Source organism: Rhododendron vialii, chromosome 1a (genome assembly GCF_030253575.1).
Source record: "Rhododendron vialii isolate Sample 1 chromosome 1a, ASM3025357v1".
NCBI lineage: Eukaryota > Viridiplantae > Streptophyta > Magnoliopsida > Ericales > Ericaceae > Rhododendron > Rhododendron vialii.
The window spans coordinates 43,319,178-43,341,261 of NC_080557.1; the positions used below are offsets into that span (position 1 = coordinate 43,319,178).

Genomic DNA, 22,084 nt, shown 5'->3' on the forward strand with positions numbered 1-22,084 from the left:
TTCTAAAAACCTCTGGAAAAGAATACTAGTACATTAATCTACGAAAGTCTTGAGAAACCAAATCGAAATTGTCGTTAGAGATTACATGCACGGTGAAACACAAAACAAACAAAATACAGGTGAGTAATAGTTCCTAAGAAGCACAACTTTTAACTCTCCACAAAGAAAACAAATAAAAGTCAAGATCTGCTTAAACTTATTATTGTCTAGTGTTTTTAAGCTTTTGGTACTAATTTTCTTTTCTTTTTTTTTCAATTCTTTTTCGTCAAGAAGAATCGAAAAATATAATAATAAAAACTAAATGTAAAAGAAACTGAGAAGAGACAAAAATAAGTCAAAAAGATAAAGATATTAAAAGGAGGAATCGAAAACCAAGTACCCTACCAACTAGTGTTTTGGCAACAAACTGATTGCCACGTACTCTCCAGTAATTTGCATGAGCAAAAGTATAATAAAAAAAATAAAAAAAAAGAATTTGTAGGAGCAGAATCAGATCTCCCCATCAAACTCTATGAACTCAGCTATGAACTCTATGATGAATGAAATTATGACGTCAACACAGTGATAAGTATCCATCGGAGCTTTTGCTGGATTGGATTTCCCTGATGAAGTATCGCGAGAGGTAAAGGATTTCCTGCTGCGGGATGCAAAATTCAGAGATGCGGTAATCTTATCGCTGGTACGCTTGAGAAATTTTGTTGGCGATAGTCTTGATCTTCTAGATACCTTGACTCCCTTGGTAGAGCTCTTCACAACGTGGGATTGTCGTAGTTAGTTTCCGATTTGGCGGTCACTGGTTAACTGCCTACTTTCGATATTGAGACGCACATGTTTGTCGCGGAGGAAAGAGAGTTTAGGTGTGCGAGTTTGAGCCAATGGAGTTGTATGTGGAATGCTAGAAGCCTAAGCGAAGGGCAAAGAGCAATGCAATAGAAGAGTTTTACTATAGAGGAGGAGAAAGGAACGAATCAACAAAACACTCACGACAAAAAAACCCTAGAGCTCCCAGAGTCTTATGTATAGAAAACTCCCTCAATCCCAACAGACTTAGGAAAACCTAAACCATAAAGGAAACCGAATAGGCCACAAGGTAGTACCTCTGGTTCTACGCATCAACGGACTAAAGGTAACGACTGGGCAGAATCCCCAGTGGCCTCAAGATTTGTAATATTTGGCCTCTATGGGAATTGAATATATGATCTCATGGAGAAGCACTTATTGCTTTCACACAACCACTTGATCAGATCCCTAATAAGTGATTATTCATTAATCTAGGAGCATTGGCATGTGGTGCTCTAGACTACCACATAATCACACATTTATGCGAGATCTATATATATGTAAACTAATATTACAGAATCTAAAACATCATGTATTTTCACTATCAAATACATACTGCAAAAATACATTAAAGAGACTCGCATGAAAAACAACTGTGCTACTTGCACATACATTTTTTGCACATATCTTGCACATACATTTTTGTGGGGCCCATAGCGGTATCCCACAAAATGATCTGAACCGCTCATCTTTTTTAAAATATTTTTTGGAGGGTTCCTGTAAAAAATTAGCTTCAACGGATATCGGTAAAGACTTTCTTAGAATTCAAAGGGCAAAACAGAATGATTCGTCCTACGATTTCTAAGAAAGCCCTTACCGAAATTCGTTGGAGCTAATTTTTTACAGGAACCCTCCAAAAAATATTTTTAAAAAGATGAACGGTTCGGATCATTTTATGGAACCCCGATATGGGCCCCACAAAATGTATGTACAAGATATGTGCAAAAACATATGTGTAAGAATCATTACTGCATGAAAACTACTAACCTGGATCCATGTAGTTATACAAGATAAGAGATAAGATCCAAGTAGAAGAGATAATAAATTCAGCCAGCAATTCAAGAGCAAAACAAGCTATTGAGAAAATGAAGTTTCTCTCTCTTGACTCTCAAACCTTACAAATCCAGACTATCTTTCGTAGATGGGATAAATCCAAATTTTTTCAGTAATGGGTTAAGAGAGGATCTCCTCCTCAAATAGCCTAAAAGCCTCATCCACCCATCATAAATAAGTATAGCAAGTAATTTCTGAATCTAACCACGTAAATTTATTCCAAAGGTATCACCACAAACACTAGCATGTGATGTTTGCTAACTAAAAAACATGTGAGACATAATCACTTAATAGATTTTTTCTTACACTATATACTTAATCATGAATCCTACGAAAATGTGTGATTGTGAAGTGGTTCGGAGCACCACCGCTACTGAATAATGTCACTCTCTTGTTAATGCGTAAAATGCTTTATTAATATAATTATTATTGGTTATTTAGCAATATTGAACCTTGTACATTCTTGTAAAATAGAGTAATAAAGGTTGTCAAAAGAATGAAAATCCTTTGTTTTTTTTTTTCCCACTAAAAACTAAACATCTACTCGTTACATACATACTTTGGGAAGCCAACAGCCCTCCAATTGTTCGAAATTCGTAGAGAAAACACGAAAGGATTTTCAAACGCATGTTAGGACTTAGGACATGAGTTTTAATGCGAAAAGAAACTAATCATAGTTGGGAAAATTTTACACCTTGTTTTTAATCCATTAATTTCTTTTCTTTATTTTTTTTTTCCCGAACTCGAAGACGCTTTGAGATGAGAATTTTGTTATAAGAAGATTTTATCTACCCTAAACGTAGCCTAACTCAACCATTAATGCCCTCGTTCCGCTGACAAAATGAGTACTTAATTATTTTTTACCCGATAGAAACTCATGTTCCACCAACGTTTTACCTTCTTATATTGCCTTCCACATTCCAAAATCTATGCTATTTTTTGATCGGTTATATATTTCAATTTATAATAAATTTTATGATTTTGCAAACTTTGTGTAATAAAACTAATTGAGATCCATCAAACAAGATTCATATTGCATATTTTCTGAGATCCATATCGAACGATTCAGATTTAAGCAATAAAAAATGGCACACCGAATAAGTACTTAGGGGTATTTCTTAAAGAACTCTTGGTGGAACAAAGATTCTTATTTCCCTTTCCAATGTTGTACTTATTTGTTAAGAAGGCTTAACGCCGTTCCGTTAAATTTCTTATTTTTTAAATAATTATTTTAATCGGTGGAAGACATAACTTCCTTCGGACAAAAATTGCACTTACGATAACACACAATCATTGGTGAAATTGCATTGACTATTTCCAAACAAAATAGAGGGGGAAAAAGAAGAAGAATTGCACCTATGACCTATCTCTCATCCTTAATTTGGATGTAACAGTCCAAATTTAAATGTTCAATTGTTGTAATTAAAACAATTCGAATTTGAACTGTCCTGTTTAAACTTGTACGGGAGAGTATCTGAACCTCAAAAAAAAATAAAACAAAATGAGGGAAACAAAAAGCTCGACAAGCTGCTTCTTCTTCAACGGATTGGATAAGCTGGGGATAGCAGGATCCCCTCTCTCTCTCTCTCTCTCTCTCTCTCTCTCTCTCATGGCGAATTGTACAGCTTCCCCTTCAATTTCCTGCTTCTCATCTCCAATTTTCCACACATTCCCTCATCAAAACCCTAAACCCCTCATCTCAGCTTTCATTCCCCTCAAACCCCTAAAAACCCTCCTCCTATCTCACACCCACACCCGAAGAACCTCCCCAATAATCCGCTGCAACCTCCCCACCACCTCCACCTCCACCCTCCCGGTCCTCTCCCTCGACGGTTCCACAGTCGGCGAAGCCACTCTCAGCATCAAGACAGCCCCGCCCGACACCTCACGCGCCGTCGTCCACCGCGGCATCATCACCGACCTCAACAACAAGCGACGCGGCACCGCCTCCACCCTCACCCGTGGCGAGGTCCGCGGCGGCGGCCGCAAGCCCTACCAGCAGAAAAAGACCGGCCGCGCCCGCCGGGGGTCCCAGCGGACCCCGCTCAGGCGTGGCGGGGGTGTCATCTTCGGGCCGAAACCCAAGGACTGGACGGTGAAGATCAACAAGAAGGAGAAACGGCTGGCGATATCGACGGCGATCGCAAGCGCGGCGGTTAACGCGGTTGTGGTGGAGGAGTTCGGGGAGGCGTTTGCGAAGCCCAAGACCAAGGAGTTTATCGAGGTGATGAGGAGGTGGGGGATCGATCCGAAGGAGAAGTCGATGTTTCTGGTGATGGAGAGGAACGAGAATGTCGTGAAGTCGAGTAGGAATATCGGGACGGTGAAGATGTTGACGCCGAGGACGTTGAACTTGTTCGACATTTTGAATGCGGATAAGTTGGTGTTCACTAAGGGGGCTGTGGAGTACTTGAATGAGATGTATGGGTATGATTATGTTGGAGAGGGTGAGGAGGAGGAGGAAGAAGAAGAAGAAGAGTTTGATGAAGAGGAAGAGGGCAGTGAAGGTTAGTTCTGTTTTGTGTTTTTTGTGGGATTTATTTGTGATTGTGGATTTGGATGTTTAAATTGTGACATGGTTCTTGGGTTTTAGTTCTTGATATGCATTTCTCTTGTTAGAGATTGAATGAGATAAGCTTCGCAATTTTATGAGGATTGCTATGGATAGGAGCTATAAGTAGTAAACCTTCAATGCCTTGCATACTTTACAAATTGAACATCGAAATGGATGGCAGAATTTGATATGAACGAGTGTTAATAGAAAATTTTTAATGGGTAAACCCTCAATCGATGATGCTGTTCTCTCAAATATTTCTTCCCAGATTAAACATCAAACTTTATTTGTGGTATGGAATATGACATTCAGGTACTCTTTGCTTAGTTTTTTCACGTCAATAGAATCTGCATTCATGAGAAAATAGAACCTTCTACTCTTAAAAGAAGGGGGGAAGGGGGTTCCTTTGTTTCATCTTTGATGCAATATGTATTTACTTATGTGAATCATGGTCAAGTGCCGGGTATAAATTATACCGGCACTTGCAGAAAAGTGTGGTGTGATTCATTCTGTAGTGATGTTAAAAATGTGTTGTCCAGTTATGTATGGCTCTCAACTAAACTAAAAATCGCTTATTTTCCCATTCTCTGGAGGAGAGCTATGAGATGAGGTCGGTCTCACATGGTTTACACACTGATTTTAGAATGTCAATATGGTGTGGCTCTAAACTAACCCAAAAACTGCTTATTATTCCACTCTCTGGAGGAGAGCTTTGAGATGAGGTCGGGCTCACATGCTAAACAAAGCTGATTTTGAAATTTTCCTTTCTGGGATGCAGGAACTGGGGAAGAGAACTCTGAGGTGGCAGATTGATGCTGCAGCATTTTTCCTTGAGTGACTAAGATCGACCCAAATAACTTTTAGAGGGTCTCTGCCAACGGCAAAACCAGTGTCCATTTCGCGTTTCATACTGCAACTGTGTCATTTTGCAGGATAGTCTTGGGTAATTTTGTGCATCAGCTTTGTATCAATTTGCACATTCTCTTCCTGGAGTTCAACCATCTTTGTACCAAGTCACACGTTCTTTGCCTCGAGTATATTTGCCTTTTGATTCTTTAATATTGGTACTTACTGAGAATTCCTCAGCTGCTAACCCACTTTTTAGGTTCTCTGAGGTAATTATGTCGTTGGCGTTCTTATTAGGAGCTATTGCACAACTGCAACGTGTCTGTTTATACGTGCTTCAGCATGCATGTGTTTTGTCTCTCAGGAGTCGGGACAATGTACTATTGTGTTTCTAATTAAGACTTTGTAGATTCTAGTAAAATTCTTCTCTGGAGGTTCTTAGAGGAATTAAGGAAATTGGGCCTCAGAAACATGGATTCGATGGTCTCCGTGTCACATTCTGAACTCGGTTGTGCTATATTCACGCTGTGATCTCCTTTTCCAGTGGGAAAATGTTCATATGTTCACAGCTCCCCCATGACAGTCTTCCCCAAGTTGCCTGCTCAAACCTAATCCAGTGTATTTCGTCAGTGTCGATTAGTGTAATGGAGAAAATGGTCTCTTCTCAGGGTAGGAAAATTGCCCGGGGACCCTGCCGAGCGGCACCCCTGCCGAGCGGGTGCCGAGCGGCCAATCCGGCCGTTCATCTCGGAATCAACGGCCCGAATCGAAACATCTTTTTCCTTTTCTTTTTCTTTTTTTTTAAATCCGTTCGGTACCTTTACATCCGGGCCATCCAAAACACTTTTGGACGGCCGAGATGCGCTCGGCACCGCTGCCAAGCACCTCTGCTTGGCAGCATCTCCCAATCCAGGAAAATTAGTGTCTCAACAACTGGGTCCTGTTGTATAGGTCTCTGCTGTTGTTTACGAAACTACTATTTTTTTGCTTGAAAAGGAATAAGAAGTAATTATTTACTCGTTTCCTAGTTCGGAACATAAAAAAAGGGTGAGGAAATTAACAAACAAAAATTGTTGAGTAATGTTTAACCTGTTTTATGCTCTCGTAGTTATTTGATATTCTTTCCTATTTTGTCTACGAAAAGTCTACGGTTCCCGACCGAAGGGATATTGATCGGTTCCCGACGGCACGCCGGGCCCACTCCGGCCACCGGACGGCTGATCCGAGCCGTCCAAAAATTCTAAAAAAGAAGAGTGGGTCAGCTTGAGAATCAATGGCATCCGATGTGTGTAGGTGCTCGATCCAAACACTCAATTTTTTGTATATACATGTAAAAATACATATATATACAAAAAATGGAGTATTTGGATTGAGCACTTACACACATCAGATGCCGTTAATTCTCGCGCTAGCCCCCTCATTTTCTTTTTTAGAATTTTTGTACGGCTCGGATCAGCCGTCCGGTGGCCAGAGTGGGCCCGGCGTGCCGTCGGGAACTGATCGGTATCTCTTTCCGGTCAGGAACTGTAGCACCGCTCTTTTGTCTACGAATTGCGAACAATTGGGGGGCCGCTTGAGAAGCGAACCAGCCAGGGAAGGATACAGTCCAGTCTGTGTATCTAAGCCGTCCAAAAGTGTTTTGGACGGTCCAGATTTGTTCGGGTACATTTTTATTACAAAATATGTAAAACACCTCCGAACAAATTTGAGCCGTCCAAAATACTTTTGGATGGCTTAGATGCAAAAATTGGACCAAACTGGTCCGGGCGGACTGGCCAGGATCCGACCCCGCATCTCAATATGTCTGTAACGAGTAGATGTTTGTACTAGTTCTTAGGGAAAAATGGATTTTCATTTTTTTTTAAACGGCAAAAGAAAAAATTCCGTTAATCTTTGAAATTGTTACAAAGATTAATAGGACAGCAATAATGACATTGTATTCCTAACAAAGCTAAGAATAATCATTTGTCCAGTCCGAGACCCAATCTCTCGATTGGCAAGGAGCCAACCATAGACACCCAAAAGATAAAAAGTCCACACCTAAAGGGCTGAAGCCCGAAACATCTAATGAGCCAAGTCCAAAACTCAGTTCAACCGTCATTTTCCCTTACTCTATTTAACAAGTTCAACCGTCATTTTCCCTTACTCTATTTAACAAGAATGTACCCAGTTCAATACTGCTAAATGCATTAATAAGAGAGTGAAACCATCCCGTAGTCCGGGAGCACCGTCACGTGGTGCTCCCGGACCACTCCACAATCATACATTCGCGTAGAGTCCACGATTAAGTATATGAATCTCACACAAATGTGTGGTTATGAAGTGATCCGAAACACCACATAGTCGTTCTTCTGGACTAATGAATAATTACTCAATAAGTGAGAGATGCGTGAAATTTAGTCCGTTGATGTGTGTAGAACCAGAGGTGCTACCTCTGTCCTATTCGGTTTCCTTTTCATGTTTAAGGTTTTCCTTAAGTCTGTTGGGTTTGAGAGAGTTTTCTATAAACATGACCCTGGGAGCTCTAGGCCTAGGGTTTTAGTTCTAGTTGTGAGTGTTTGTTGGTTCGTTCCTTAATTTCTCCTCCTCAAAAGTAAAACTCTTGTATTGCATTTTTCTTCTGCTTCTTACATTCCACATACAACTCCAATAGCTCAAGCTCGCACACCTAAACTCTATCTTTCTCCGCGACAAAGACTGTTTCTCAATGCCGAAAGTAGGCAGTGGACCGGCGACCGTCAAACCAGAAACTAATGATCACGACGATCCCATGTTTCGCAAACAGAACTCTACCAAGGGAGTCAAGGAATCCAGAAGATCAAGACTATCATCGCCGACAAAATTTCTCAAGCGCGTCGGCGATAAGATTACTGCGTCTCTGAATTTTTTTTCATGATACTTCATCAGCAAAACCTAAACGAGCAAAAGCTCCGAGGGATACTACGTACCGGGATGAAGCCATAGTTGAGTGCATGAAGTTCACAACTGAGTGCATCGTAGCGCTCATAACTGAGTGCATAGAGTCCGATTGGGATATCTGATTCCGCACCTACGTACAAGTTCTTGTTAATGTACTTCTTGCAGTGCAAATTACCGGAGACTGGCAATAAAATTTGTTGCCAAAACACTAGTTGGTAGGGTACTTAGGATCGATTCCTCCTTAATTAATTTGACTTATTTTTGTCTCTTCTCAATTTCTTTTACTTTTAGGTTTTTATTGTTTTTTTCGGTTCGTCCTGACAAAAGAAATTGAAAAAAGAAAAATAGTGGAGTATACCAAAGCTTAAAAAACACTATACCTCCGTTCCAAAATGTTTGTTCGGTCCGCAAAACGATGACTAAAAAATAATGCATTTCTTTCAAGAAAAAATTCAATTTTTTTTCATAAATTAAAAGAAGTCGTCAGTATCTAGTGAATTGTTGAAAAAAAATTAATTTTTTTTAACAAAAATTGTATTATTTTTACATCCTTGTTTTGTGGTCCGGGCAAAAACATTTATGGGATGGAGGGAGTAGTTTAAGAACAGATCTTGACTTATGTTTGTCCTTTCTAATTTTTTTCAAGTTTTGGTCTCTCTTTTTTTCTTAGTTTTCTTGTCAAGAAGAATAGCAAAAGTCAAATATTAATCCCAATTTACGATTAATTTCAAAATTAGAGATGTAGATATGATACACTTACGGGTGGAAATTTCTGACAAAACACGAATCCGACACGCAGTTGGCAGATTAAGGTTAGCTATTTCTAACACGAAACACGAATATAACACGACACGATAACACAAAAAGCTAAACAAGTCAGGTTAGAGTTGAGAGAATTTGGACACGAACATGAGATGACATGACACGACGCGAGATGAGAGTTGATGAGATGACACGATAACACGACACAAACCCGACTCGAAGTTAACAAGTTAGGGTCGGCTTTTTCTGATATGAATCACGAAACGACACGATAACACGAAAAACTAAACATGTTGGGTTAGGCTTGAAAGAATTTTAACGCAACACAAACACGACACAATACAATGCCCAACCAGGACACTAAAATAATAGAGACTCAAATAACACGTACTGATCCAAACTGCCAAGCACAAAAACTGCCGCGCCAATTGAGCTATAATTTGATTATTTTGACTTGGTACCAAAAAGGATTGTGTTTGCTTTGGGTTTCTAAAACCAACGCCTCTTTATACGTACGGTCCCTAATGACTTCTGTCTTCAATTACTCTCGTTTCTCTATCGATTTCTCTCCATTTTATTACCCAAAAAATTTCACTCGAAACCGAAACCCAACAGATCAGTTCTTTATCCTCATTCGGACTTCAAATTGGGTCCAAAACCCGGCCCAGGATGACGTTTCAAAGGCTGGGTTGGCCTCAAACAGGGCTGTGAATTTTGATAACTGGTACGTCCTGAACCCAGAATTCTTTCTTCTTCTTAAGATTTTATCCTTTTGATTAATTTCGATGAGAGAATTTAAAAAAGTTAAATGATTTGATCCAAAAAGTTACAAAATTTATAAAGAACACAAAACCAAAATTATAGTTTCCCCCCATTTTTTGTTTGCATAATTTACGTTCTTTATTCCTCTTGGAATTGAGAGAAGTAAAAACTAATTTTTTAAGAAAGATTTTCGCACTCTCCAAATTACTAACCTCACTCCAAAAGAAGAGTGTTAAAATCAATTCCCTCCTCTAAAACTAGGAATCAGATCCAGTTCAGTTTTTTTTGTTCAATTTTGGGTCCTTTCCGGATCCACAACAATGATTGAAACTGTTTATTTTTTTAGAGCCCACCGAAGAATATTAATCACGTCAAAAATCACGTTGATCTAATACCATTTGATATGATTTCGAAATGCATTAAACTTCATATACTTGTGTTACATGGGTTGTAATCTAGTGTTGCACACGTGTTTTTTTTTCAAACTTAATGCATTTCAAAATCATATCAAATAGTTTCGGATTAATTAATGTGATTTTTGACATGGTTAATATATTGAAAATCCTATATGTACCGACCATTTTTGTAGGGAAACCGTACCGACGGCCGTGCGCAGCCGTCTCCGGCCACCGGACGGCCGATCCGAGCGGTCCAAAAATTTTATAAAAAAAAACCGAGGGGCCCAACGTGGGAATCAACGGCATCCGATGTGTGTAGGGTACTTGATCTAAACACCCTTTTTTCGTGTATATATGTATACCTCGGTTTTTTTTAAAAAATTTTTTGGACGGCTCGGATCGGCCGTCCGGTGGCCGGAGACGGCCGCGCGCGGCCGTCGGTATACCGTCGGTATGCTCCGGTCGGTGTAAATAGCAGTACTCTTAATATATTCGGCAGGCTCTTAAAAAGGAATTGTTTCGATCATTGTTGTGGGCACCCAAAATTGGACCGGACTGGACCAAAAAAAACTGAACTGGATCTGACTCCCTAAAACTATCTATCTTCTTCTTCTAAACTATGAGTATCTTTTAGACTCAAAATGTAAAGAATCACAAGAAAAATATATCTTAATGTAATTCTCTTACCGACTTACGAAATACAGTACTCAACTACTAACTTATTAAAAATAAGAAATACTCCACTAATTAAAGACACGAAGAAGAATTATATATTGATACTGTAATATCGGATCCAAAAAATCTTTAGCCGCTTGGTTGGTGTCGATTTTTCTGAATTAAAAAAATGGGCAAAATCGCTTAGCTGGTTCAATTTTACTAGTTGTATTCAACACCAAACCTGGCCCTCCTCTTAATAAAACCCACATCGATCTCTGATAGTCAAAATTAAATCTCCTGTAGTCTCAGCTAGCTGCCTTCCTTCTTTTAGCTTCTCATTCACTGTTCCCAACCCCCCCTTCATATTCTTTCTCCACCTTTTTTAGTAAGACCCCAATTTCTCCATGCGGGTAAACTACTCCATCTCTCTCTCTCTCTCTCTCTCTCTCTCTCTCTCTAGACACAACTTGAGTGAGCAAGATAGTAATATATTACATGTATGTGAGTTTAGAAACTGCAAACCCTGCTAGTTTGCTAGCCTTTGATCTGATTTTTGAGAAAAAAAGAATGCAGATTAGGTATACTTTAAAAGCTGGATCCTTGTTACTTTGCTAGCTTTGATCGATTGACCAACATTTAAGCAACACTCATCTAATATTTTTTTGGTGATTAAATGTTTTAGTTGAATTTTATAAAACTACTGGTAGTCGAGATTAAGGGTGGTAAAGCACACACATCATCCCCCTTTTAAAAGGACCCAAAAGCTACACAAGCTTTATTTTGTGTGTATGGTACTATGTTCTTCGATGACATATAAAGAGAGATCAAAGAAAGTGCATCATCGATCAACTTCAAAATCAGAGAGAGTTCCAACCTTTCTAAACTCAAATTTCATCACGATGTACTCTTGCAGATCCGAACAGTCCATTGCCAATAATGGAGGAGCTATGTTGGGGGTTGGGGGGCCCCCGGCCCCGACTTCCCGAGCCCCCGAGTTCTACAATTTTTATTTTGTATATATCTTATTTTGAATATTATTGATTATTATTCGTGTATAGCTACTTATAATCTTAATAATTTCAGTTTGATTTTATAAAAAATCGGCTATGTTACATTCTCATTTCTCAATTTCTTTCATAAATAAAAATAAATAAAAATAAGAACGTGACAGTTGAAGTAGCTTGAAGAAAACAACAAAATGATTGGTAAAATTTTAACTACATTAGGTTTAGAATCATTTTAATGTACAAATGTAATATATTGGTATACAAAAAAATTATAAAATAAAAAGTATATATATGTTCCGTTAACAAATATATATGCCTACAAAGCCGGCTCCTCTGTATTCAAAATCCTATCTCCGCCACTGATTGCGAAGATGAATTCTAAATCATAGATAGCCGGACGACTCGAATGACGCAGTACATCGCTGCAGAAATGCTGAAAAGGAACTAACCTAGGGGAACATGAACTTATAAAATAATTAATGTACCATGCGTTAAGTAGATTGTTCTTTCGGCGATTGCGACCAACCAACCAGCCTTCGTGCATGGTTTCGAATCACAGGTTCCTATCAACCAAACAGAGACCCCAAATGGATTCCCCACTAATTTCCTACCAATTCTCTCCTAAACCTTCCTCACATTCATCTCTCTCTCTATATATCCTCTAGTCTTCCCCTCTCCTCTCTCTATCTCTCATGCTCAACTCCCATATGCTGCAACAAGTAAAACTTCAGCACATAAAACAGCCACCTCAATTTCTCTCTCCTATACTACCACTACCACCACTCTCATGGAAAACCCCCTCTTCCTCTTTGCCACGGCGACAGCTGTCACGTCAGCGTATCTCTTTTGGTTCTTTCTCCTGGCTCGTACACTCACCGGCCCAAAAGTCTGGCCCATCGTCGGAAGCCTTCCTTCTCTCTTCGTCAACCGGAGGCGATTCCACGACTGGGTGGCCGAAAACCTCCACTCGACGGGCACCGCAGCCACGTACCAAACCTCCACCATTTGCATTCCCTTTCTCGCACGCAGGCTAGGGTTCTACACCGTCACATGCCACCCCAAGAACATCGAGCACGTGCTCCGAACCCGGTTCGACAACTACCCTAAAGGTCCCACGTGGCAAACCGCGTTTCACGATCTCTTGGGTCAAGGCATTTTCAACAGCGACGGCGACACGTGGCTGATCCAGCGCAAAACCGCCGCGCTCGAGTTCACCACCCGGACCCTGAGACAAGCCATGGCCCGGTGGGTGAGCCGGACCATTAAAACGCGCCTCTGGCGCATTTTAGAGAAAGCGTCTTTCGAAAATACCCCCGTCGATTTACAAGACTTGTTGCTCCGCCTAACCTTCGATAACATATGCGGGCTTACCTTCGGTAAAGACCCAGAGACGCTCTCCCCGGATCTACCCGAGAACCCGTTCGCAACCGCGTTCGACTCCGCCACTGAAGCCACCCTCCAACGGTTGCTCTACCCGGGTTTCCTATGGCGGTTGAAGAAGATATTCGGGTTCGGAGCCGAATTCAGGTTAAAGAAGAGCCTCAACGTTATGGAAAATTACATGAGCGACGCTCTCGAGACAAGAAAGGAAACGCCGTCGGACGATCTGTTGTCTCGGTTCATGAAGAAGCGAGACGTCAACGGCGACTACTTCCCGAGCTCCGTCCTCAAACGGATCGCACTGAACTTCGTGCTCGCTGGCCGTGACACGTCGTCGGTCGCTATGAGCTGGTTTTTCTGGCTGGTCATGAACGACAAACGGGTGGAGGAAAAAATCATTACCGAAATCAAGACGGTTTTGACCCAGACCCGCGGCAAAGATCCACGGGCCTGGGTGGAAGACCCGTTAGTGTTCGACGAAGCGGATAAATTAACATACTTAAAAGCCGCGTTGGCCGAGACGTTGAGGCTGTACCCGTCGGTGCCGGAGGATTTCAAGTACGTTATCTCTGACGACGTCTTGCCGGACGGGACCCACGTACCGGCGGGGTCGACGGTGACGTACTCGATATATTCGGTGGGGAGGATGGAAACTATATGGGGGGAGGACTGCTTGGAGTTTAAACCGGAGAGGTGGTTGTCAGCTGAAGGAGACCGGTTCGAGCCGCCCGTGGACGGGTACAAGTTCGTGGCGTTCAATGCCGGTCCGAGGACTTGTTTGGGTAAGGACTTGGCTTACTTGCAAATGAAGTCAGTGGCTTCCGCCGTGTTGCTGAAGTACCGGTTGGTGCCAGTTCCTGGCCACCTGGTCGAGCAGAAGATGTCTCTCACGCTGTTTATGAAGTATGGTCTTCGTGTGTATTTGCAGGCTCGTGAGCTTGTAGCAGCTCCGGGGTCTGCCTCATTGGAATAGGGTGAGGGCATGATTGTCTTTTCAAACTCTTTTTTTTTTTTTTTTCCTCTTCCATCAATTGTGAATTACACAAGGGCAGCTTGAGAGTGTAGTTGCTGTGTGAAAGGGCATATTTGTCATTTGGTTTGTGTTTACATTCGGATATACATATAATTAAAGGTAATGTATTATAAGAAAATGACATGTCTCGTAAAACAAAAAATAATTACTCAAAAAATACTAAGAATCTTTACAAGAGTGCAACTATACTGCAAATAATGTTGCAGTATTATAAATTGGTGTGTTGGTATGTGGGTGTCATGACATGTACAAGTTGTGTCAATGATATTTTAGCATATTTATCATCCCCTCACGGAGATTGCACAGGGCATTCTTGTCATTCTCCTTCCGAGCTCTCCGCGTGGTGTTCAAAAAAATTCGGCCGCTCAAGCCAAACAACGAAATGAATGATCTTCCATTTTTCTCCCGTTCAATTGATCTAACTTCTATCAATTTCTCTTGTCGGGGAGTGGAAAAGTCTGATTTTCCCCATCCTAATGAGCTATTCTTATGATTTTTAGTCGATGATTTTCTCGCCGGTAGAGAAAAGGTTCCAGACCACTGTTCCAAAAAGATAGAGCCCGACCGAAACCTTGAAGACATCATCCCAAGAACCTGAAAAATTAGTGAAAGTCAGTCTACAAACAGATATGGCTAGTGATTTGGGATTATATATGGTTGAGAAACCATGGAGTAGACGACACCTCAATATACTAAAACACAATAGAATCTAAACTATCTATATACCATGAATTGGCCACATTCATGTGTTAGCTGAACCAATACCATGGTCTTCACCAAGATAACCCAACAACAGTACTAAAACTCCAATGAGAATTATACATGTATATTCATCCTCTTTATTTAGGTGAAACCCAACAACTTCTCGAACTCAGAGCGCCTGAGCCTGGCTTACACTTACTTGGTCTTGGCTTAACTTTGCTTTAGTATTTAAAGAGAGAGCTGAAGAACCATATAGGACTAATTTTCCCACCAACTATACCCAAGCATGAAGTAAAGACAAAAGAATCAATGCCATGTCGATTTTGTTGGAATTTATTTATGTGGCTCACATGCCACATCAATCCTATTTATATTTTATACTAGTATCTATGTTCGTAACTAAAATATGGGTATTAGATTTAAATAAAATATTGCCTAAACAATTGGTACTATTCATGAAAAAGTTTGGTGACTATTTGTGAATAGATATGGTGACTATCCATGAATGGATTTAGTGACCATTCATGTGTAAGGTTGCAACTATTAATGAATAGGTGCCTTATTACTTCTTTGATGGAAGAAAGTATGAAGGGTTATGTCCATTGGGAAAGGGTTCCAATCTATCTATATAAAGGCCTGTGATTACCATCAAGTTACAAGTGTGAAGAACATTTATATAGATTAGATTAGATTAGATTGGAAATCCTACCCATTGCTCTCCAAAATCAATTAGTGAGAGTTTGTGTTGGTGAAACATATTGGTTCAAGTTTGATTGATTTTCGGATTTCTCAAGACTTAAACACCATGACAGAAGGTAAGTAGTTTTCCGCTGAGTATTGATTTTGATTCTCCCACATAGGTTTATCAGATTTGCCATACCAAATTTTGAGTAATAGCCCAGGGTTATGAGTCTCATGACTTGTACCTATTAAGGAGGTCTACAGAAAGAGAGCCTTGATTCATTTCAATGTCTCTCCCTAGAAACACAAAAACATGTGCTTAAACTCTTCAACTATGATAAGCAGAAATATATGCTTAGTGGACCGTTGGCAACTCTAGGATATTGCTATACCCTAATCTTGAAAGGTCTGGCAGGGTGAGATTGTTTGGCGGACAACTGGGAAGTCCCACACCCAAAAGCTCCAACTTCCAACAAAAAGACCTAGACGAGAGTTATGTTCATCTAGGTGTTTTGAATCATGTAAGGTGAGTTCTCCCTTCACATGAAAGAGACTGGAAGAAGATCACAGTTTACAGAAGACGGTCTAAACAGACTAAACTCTGAGTATTCAGAAGCACAACACATAGCTAATACATGGGCATATATATCAACTATGTTTGACATTTTTGTTCAGTGCAAGTAAAGTGAGGATAACAGACATACCATGTTGCAAGATGTAACCAGTTGCTGCTGTTCCAAAAACACCTGCCAGGACTCCAGCAGTATTGGATAAACCAAGCATTACCCCCTGCGGAATTAAATACCCGATCAGAGACACTAATTAGTTTACCACCTTATGCTGTGCTTGGGCTTTGGATCTTAGATTTTCTTGAAGAGATTTGCAGATGGTGAAGAACAAAAAAACTAGCTTTATGGATCTCTTTTTCCTTTATCATCCACAAAACTCTCCTTGGATCTTGTTAAGAGTGACAGTATGAAGTTCAATCAAAACCATCAGAAACTCAGAGGACTCACATGGTATCCTGGAAGTAGACATTATAAGCATGACATGCAAGAAATCAAAAGAGAAGAAAAAAGCAAATGTAGTACTCACCGAATATCGAGGGGCAATATCTTGATGGTTTGAATACAAACCAGACTGTGAGAATGCATCAGTTCCCTGTTTTTTAAGGAGAAATATGAACAACGAATGGGTCACAATTTGAAATAAACTTAACCAGAAGACTAGGACCATCAATTTGAAGCCTGTCTTGATGTGCAGGTAAAAGGTAAATGCAAAGAATTTTATTGGATTTTCTTTCCATTCTTTAGCCAACAAAACTCAAGGATATAACAGAATAAAATGTTTTGAGAAGGAAAAGACAAGTTCAAACTAGGGCTGATATTGTCTTTCCATTTCTGGGAGGAAAAGCAGACCTGACTGCATGCCATGCACAAGACAGCCATTGCAGGAGAATTAACATGGCTCAACTGAGTTAGGAAAAAAGCAGGGCCAAGAAATCCAATGCTCTGCATGATCTGCAAGGAAAATTACAGAAGAACATACTTCAGAAACTTGGAGACACCACAATTTCCAAAACTGCAAGAAGTGAAAATGAATCTTACAACACAGAGACTCATTCAATTTGCATAAGCTATCATAAAATACTAGAAATGAGCTATACCTTCCGTACGATGGTCACAGATAAACCCTTGCTCACCAGCGTGTCTGCAATCCACCCACCAAGGTTTGCAGAAAATGCCATCGTCAGCCAAGGAAGTACACATAAGAGCCCAGAATCCGTGAGATTGAACTTCAAGACCTGTGGAAGATTAAAGGCTCGCTCTTCAGTCAATACATATTCATTAATTGCTCTTATCTAAAATGTTGACACCTATGGCAGCTTGGCAGTACCAGTTTTCATGTTCTCCAAAATGTCTAAAGTCCACTCTCAAAATCATGTGAATTAAAAGGGTAAGAGGAGATCGTAGGTTTAGCCACAATATAATGCAACTAGAAGTCACAAGATAGTGGAAATTGGACACAAAGATAAACCAATGACAAAATGCCCTTGTAGCTAGAGCCAAAGGAATTCTCTCGATACCGCTTGCCTAAAATCAGAAAAGCTGAAAATGGCGCCTAATAATAAGGAGAAAAATCGGACTAGGTTTATGTGCTCCAGTTTTGTAACTTGTTTTTTGGTTTTCCTTCTGTCATTTACCTTCTTGTTACTTGCCATATTGTTATCCTGTTGAGGTTTATTTGAGGATGTTTTTCCTCAGACGCTGGAAAGTACTGGTGTAGTATTGTTTTTTTGTTTTTTTTATTTATACCGTTTAAGCATGATCAGCAAGCACCATTCACCAGTTTTTTAGTCCTATGAGTCAAATAAGTAATTAACATGTTAGACTCTTGGAAGAAATTACTGTTGTAAACTTGCTACCTTATTTGAAGGGCTCAAAGTAGAGAAGCAAATCCAATTACAGTGCTTACAAACATTCACCTGGTTATAGTAAGTAGGCATCCATGTTAGAAGAATAAATGTTCCCCAATTGTGACAGAAGTGACAGACTATTAAGGCCCACACAGGTGATTTTGACAAGATTAATCTCCAAGGTATCGATTTAACAGGCTCCTTCGACATGCTATTCCTGAGAATTAACTTCTTTTCCTCAGGCCGCAGTTCAGGATCTTCAAGAGGTGAACTGTGTGCCTGCAGCAAAACTCCAAAGTGAAGCAATAGAATACCATTTCTGCGGAACACCAGAACTAAATGATAAACAATCAGCTCCAAAAACATTATAACAGTATTTTTACGGGAGGAAAGAGGTCACAAAAACTAATAAGTTACCTTACTGAGCCACACTGCAACCCAAACAGTGCCTAGAGAACCAAAAGAGTAAAAGACAGATGGCCACCCAAAATCGTGTATCAGAAAGGGTGAAAATGCCAGGCCAGTAACAGATCCAAGGTACATGCCACTATACACTAGGGCCAAGGATCTACTCCTTTCTGCTACAGGTACCCACTTTGATAGGAGATTATTCATAGCTGGCATGGCAACACCCTGAAAGAGGAGAAACAGAACTTAAAACACTTCAAACCATCATAAGAGAGAGCTATTTCAAGGTGAACAAGTTTAAGAGTCTAAGCATATCTCCATTTGAGATTATGGATGCAAGTTATGCAACCTATAATTGCAACATTATGACATTTTTAATAGCAGATCTCCCTATTTTAAAAGTTATTCAGTATTTCCTCCTTTTTTGTGCAAGATCTACAGTAATTTCGTTATCTATTGTCAACAATAAGGAAGGGAAAAAATAACCATAGAAATGAGTTTAGAGAACCAACCTCGCCAATTCCCATTAAGGCACGAACCACAAGCAAGAAGGGCAAGCCAACCTTCGCAGCAACGGGTGTCAGAGCTGTGGCAACAGACCACCAAACCACACCAAATGCCAAGACCACCTTTCCACCAACTTTGTCTGCCCAAATACCTCCAGCAATCTGAGCTTATTATCAAATATTCAGAAGAGAAGATTGAACAAATTAGTTATGCAAAGAATGTGCACAACTTGAAGCACATGACGTCTAAATGTAAGTTAACAGAACTGACCAGTTATTAATATTCTAAAAACTGAAATGTTTTCGTTCTTATATTACTCTAATAACTGTAGATGTGACACTTGATCTTTATGAGCAAATTCTAAGCCTGAAGCTAAGTATCACTTGAAGATAGGCTCAAAGGAACGAAACCTACCTGCCAGATGACTCAAAACGAAATCAAGAAAAGATCTTTGGTTACCTGGGTGAGAAGGTAGCCCCAGAAAAATGAAGATTGTATCAAGCCAACTGTTGCTGGATTCCATTTGAACTCTTGGGACATGGGAAGTATGGCAATGCTCATGTTTACCTATCAAACAGTATCTGGTTAAACAATATACTAGCCGTGTGCCTGTGTGTCACTGGTACTGTTAATCACTGCCAATAGTCACAAGAAAAGAGCAAATGCAAACATAAAGAATCACAGGTGTCTCGTTTAAAGGGACATTTGTCCTCATCCCATTTTACATTCTAAGGACAATGAAACGCTGTCTGCATGCACTCCTAGGTCCTAAGTCCTATCAATTATACAACCCTAAATTGCTATTCGTTCACCTAAAACAAAAAAGCAGATTGACGATGATATGCACATTGATTAGATCAACTAAAACAGAATAAAAATTCACATGGGTATAGCTTAATCAGTTTTTTAACAGTTCACGTTTTATATTTAACGAAGCTTCACAATAAAACAGCTATGGCCACAAAAGTTTCTTGGATTCAGTCTTTGTTGTCAGGGACATCCCTGACATTTTGGAGGCCCAAAGCAAACTCTAAGGTTGGAGCCCCTAAACGTACTTCTACCAGTAAAAATCCTAATGAAAAATAAATCTAGAAAATTAAAGTAACATTTACTCAAATAGAAAAAATCTCTGATTACCATACCTTAAAAGTATCACTTAAATATCAATCTCTTTGCATTTTTAACAGCAAAAATAGTAAGTCTGCTAGCATAATCAATCTTTCTTGTGATCTGCTTTTGAATAGATAGCATGTCTAACACATACGATATGACTGGTCGAGCGAAGATAAAATTTGATCAACTCCTTTAACCCTTTCCTTTAACAACTTTTGTAAAATTGGAACTAAAATTTATTTCACTCAACAGATTCGTGTCATTACAAGCTACAATTACACACATACTAGCTCACTGTTTATACAATCACTAACCGACTACTTACTCTAGCCAATTCCAATGCCACACGCTCGGCCAATCATATTGCAAGAAAATAATCTTGTTCAGCATAACTAACTAAACCTGTGACTGCCTAGCTACCTAACTGACGCTGCTGCACTTTCATCCACACGGCTACTAGACTCACCTCCACTTGACATGGCTGGCTTCCTTTACCCTATTGCTATAAGACTTTCGATATCAGGACAATCGGGCCCTCTTGTTTATGGTACATTTACAATAGAATTATTTTTCCATACCTGTTATAACACTGTATAAAGTTTGGAGGAGCCTTGCCTTATGTTCGTATATTGACTTAGATTTCTTGGAGGGTTCCAACTTAAAACAAATTGGCAATAGGTGAGTAACCTTTAGATTATGCTATCAACCAAGCTTAGGTGGCTTAGATAAGCGATATGGGATGAAGTCAAACATTGACTTTCATTTGTTTCCCTGGATTTAAACAATATTTGAGCACATGCCCATGGAAATGAATAAAAAATATCTAAATTAAAAGGAAATTAAACATTTTTTTTTTATTAATCTCTGAATTCAAAAATTACAGAGATTAAACATTATGCACCATTATGGAAAAACTTCCCGAATACTATTATTAGGTAATTAAATAAAAGCTTACTCTATCCATATTGCAGAGTAGAAACGCAGAAAAGCAGAGGACTACAATCACCCAACGCTTCGGGAACTCTTCCCACCACGGAACCGCACTCTCCAATTCGCCATCAACATCGTCCCCCTCCCTTTTGAAAACGACATCGCCCAAGGCGTCCTCCAATTTCACTGCCTTGGGCGCCGAGTCCGACTTCACTTCCGCCCACACTCTCCCAACTCTTCTCCGAACCGAACCGTCAGAAAACGGAGACGAAACGCGACGATTTCCTGCGCGGTCGGCCGGGAGAAAACGGAGACGAAACAGCGATTCGGAACAGGAAATCTTTCTCGAAACGGAAATGTCCGGCGGGAAGTTGTGTTTGGGAGATGAGTGGAAATCGGTGGGGAGAGAGATTAGAAGGGCTCTCGCGTTCATGGCTGCGAGAGCGATGAACTCGCTACAGCTACAGCTACAGACTGTTCACAATAACAAAACGCAGCACTGTGTGTGTGTGTGTGTGTGTGTGTGTGTGAGAGGGAGAGAGAGAGAGAGAGAGAGAGAGTGATTTTTGTTCTTGAGATTTTGGCGTTTGTTGGAGGAAAAACGAACGATTTTTTGATTGGTGTGGAGGGAAGGGGTTTTGATATTTGGGGTGGGGACTGGATGTCCAAATGACGCGTGTCTATTGGTTTTGGAAACGGGATTGGATAAACTAGGCCTGTCGTTTTACAAAAATGCTACGTACACGCTACAGAATTCTACTACCAATAGTTTGGGGTGATTTCAGTTCGGTTCGGTCTGAGGTGAAATTTTTGAAGACCGATTTAGTTCGGTCCAAATATTTTTAGGATTGTGAGCACGCGCCCCAAAAATTCGCGATTGGGTCCTTTTTTAAAAGATTGGGCGTGGCCCCTTTTTTTCGGAGAAAGCGCGGTGAAACGCTTCGATTCAAAGTCGTCACTCGGGTTTTAGCGGTGAAAACACCCAAGGAACCGAACTCAAAAACGTTTGCCACGTTTGTTTGATTTTGAAAAAGGCTTGTAGACTGGACCGTCGTCACCTTCGATATCTGAGGTTCGGGAGCCAGGTTACGAGAGGGGAAGGGTTTTATGGCACCC

At 40.2% G+C, this 22,084-nt stretch overlaps 3 protein-coding genes across 3 annotated transcripts; 2 read left to right on the forward strand and 1 right to left on the reverse strand.

The window, feature by feature from the left end:
• The first annotated feature begins 3,406 nt into the window (after positions 1-3,406).
• On the forward strand, positions 3,407-5,506 carry LOC131317091 (large ribosomal subunit protein uL4c). The gene is made up of 2 exons (XM_058346670.1): positions 3,407-4,400; positions 5,226-5,506. The coding sequence occupies exons 1-2, from the start codon at positions 3,503-3,505 to the stop codon at positions 5,258-5,260; spliced, it is 933 nt and encodes a 310-aa protein (XP_058202653.1). The 5' UTR covers positions 3,407-3,502; the 3' UTR covers positions 5,261-5,506.
• Positions 5,507-12,488: 6,982 nt separating this feature from the next.
• LOC131317082 (cytochrome P450 86A1-like) lies at positions 12,489-14,329 on the forward strand. Its single transcript, XM_058346665.1, has one exon. It carries the CDS (start codon positions 12,586-12,588, stop codon positions 14,149-14,151), a length of 1,566 nt encoding a protein of 521 aa, XP_058202648.1. The 5' UTR covers positions 12,489-12,585; the 3' UTR covers positions 14,152-14,329.
• A 12-nt stretch (positions 14,330-14,341) lies between these two features.
• On the reverse strand, positions 14,342-21,570 carry LOC131317075 (sodium-dependent phosphate transport protein 1, chloroplastic-like). The gene is made up of 10 exons (XM_058346657.1): positions 20,994-21,570; positions 19,385-19,492; positions 18,931-19,086; positions 18,428-18,643; positions 18,080-18,289; positions 17,261-17,398; positions 17,013-17,114; positions 16,690-16,755; positions 16,299-16,383; positions 14,342-14,805 (listed from the first exon to the last, which is right to left on the reverse strand). Exons 1-10 carry the CDS (start codon positions 21,399-21,401, stop codon positions 14,708-14,710), a joined length of 1,587 nt encoding a protein of 528 aa, XP_058202640.1. The 5' UTR covers positions 21,402-21,570; the 3' UTR covers positions 14,342-14,707.
• Between the last annotated feature and the right edge of the window lie 514 nt (positions 21,571-22,084).

Excerpts from the sequence above, each read along its gene's own strand:
- LOC131317091 (XM_058346670.1), top strand. The coding sequence starts at position 3,503 with ATGGCGAATTGTACAGCTTCCCCTTCAATTTCCTGCTTCTCATCTCCA. Across the intron at positions 4,401-5,225 it reads AGAGGAAGAGGGCAGTGAAG|GAACTGGGGAAGAGAACTCT; the intron begins GTTAGTTCTGTT and ends TCTGGGATGCAG.
- LOC131317075 (XM_058346657.1), bottom strand. The coding sequence starts at position 21,401 with ATGAACGCGAGAGCCCTTCTAATCTCTCTCCCCACCGATTTCCACTCA. Across the intron at positions 18,644-18,930 it reads CCTTAATGGGAATTGGCGAG|GGTGTTGCCATGCCAGCTAT; the intron begins GTTGGTTCTCTA and ends CTCCTCTTTCAG. Across the intron at positions 18,290-18,427 it reads TTGCAGTGTGGCTCAGTAAG|GCACACAGTTCACCTCTTGA; the intron begins GTAACTTATTAG and ends GTTTTGCTGCAG.
- LOC131317082 (XM_058346665.1), top strand. The coding sequence starts at position 12,586 with ATGGAAAACCCCCTCTTCCTCTTTGCCACGGCGACAGCTGTCACGTCA.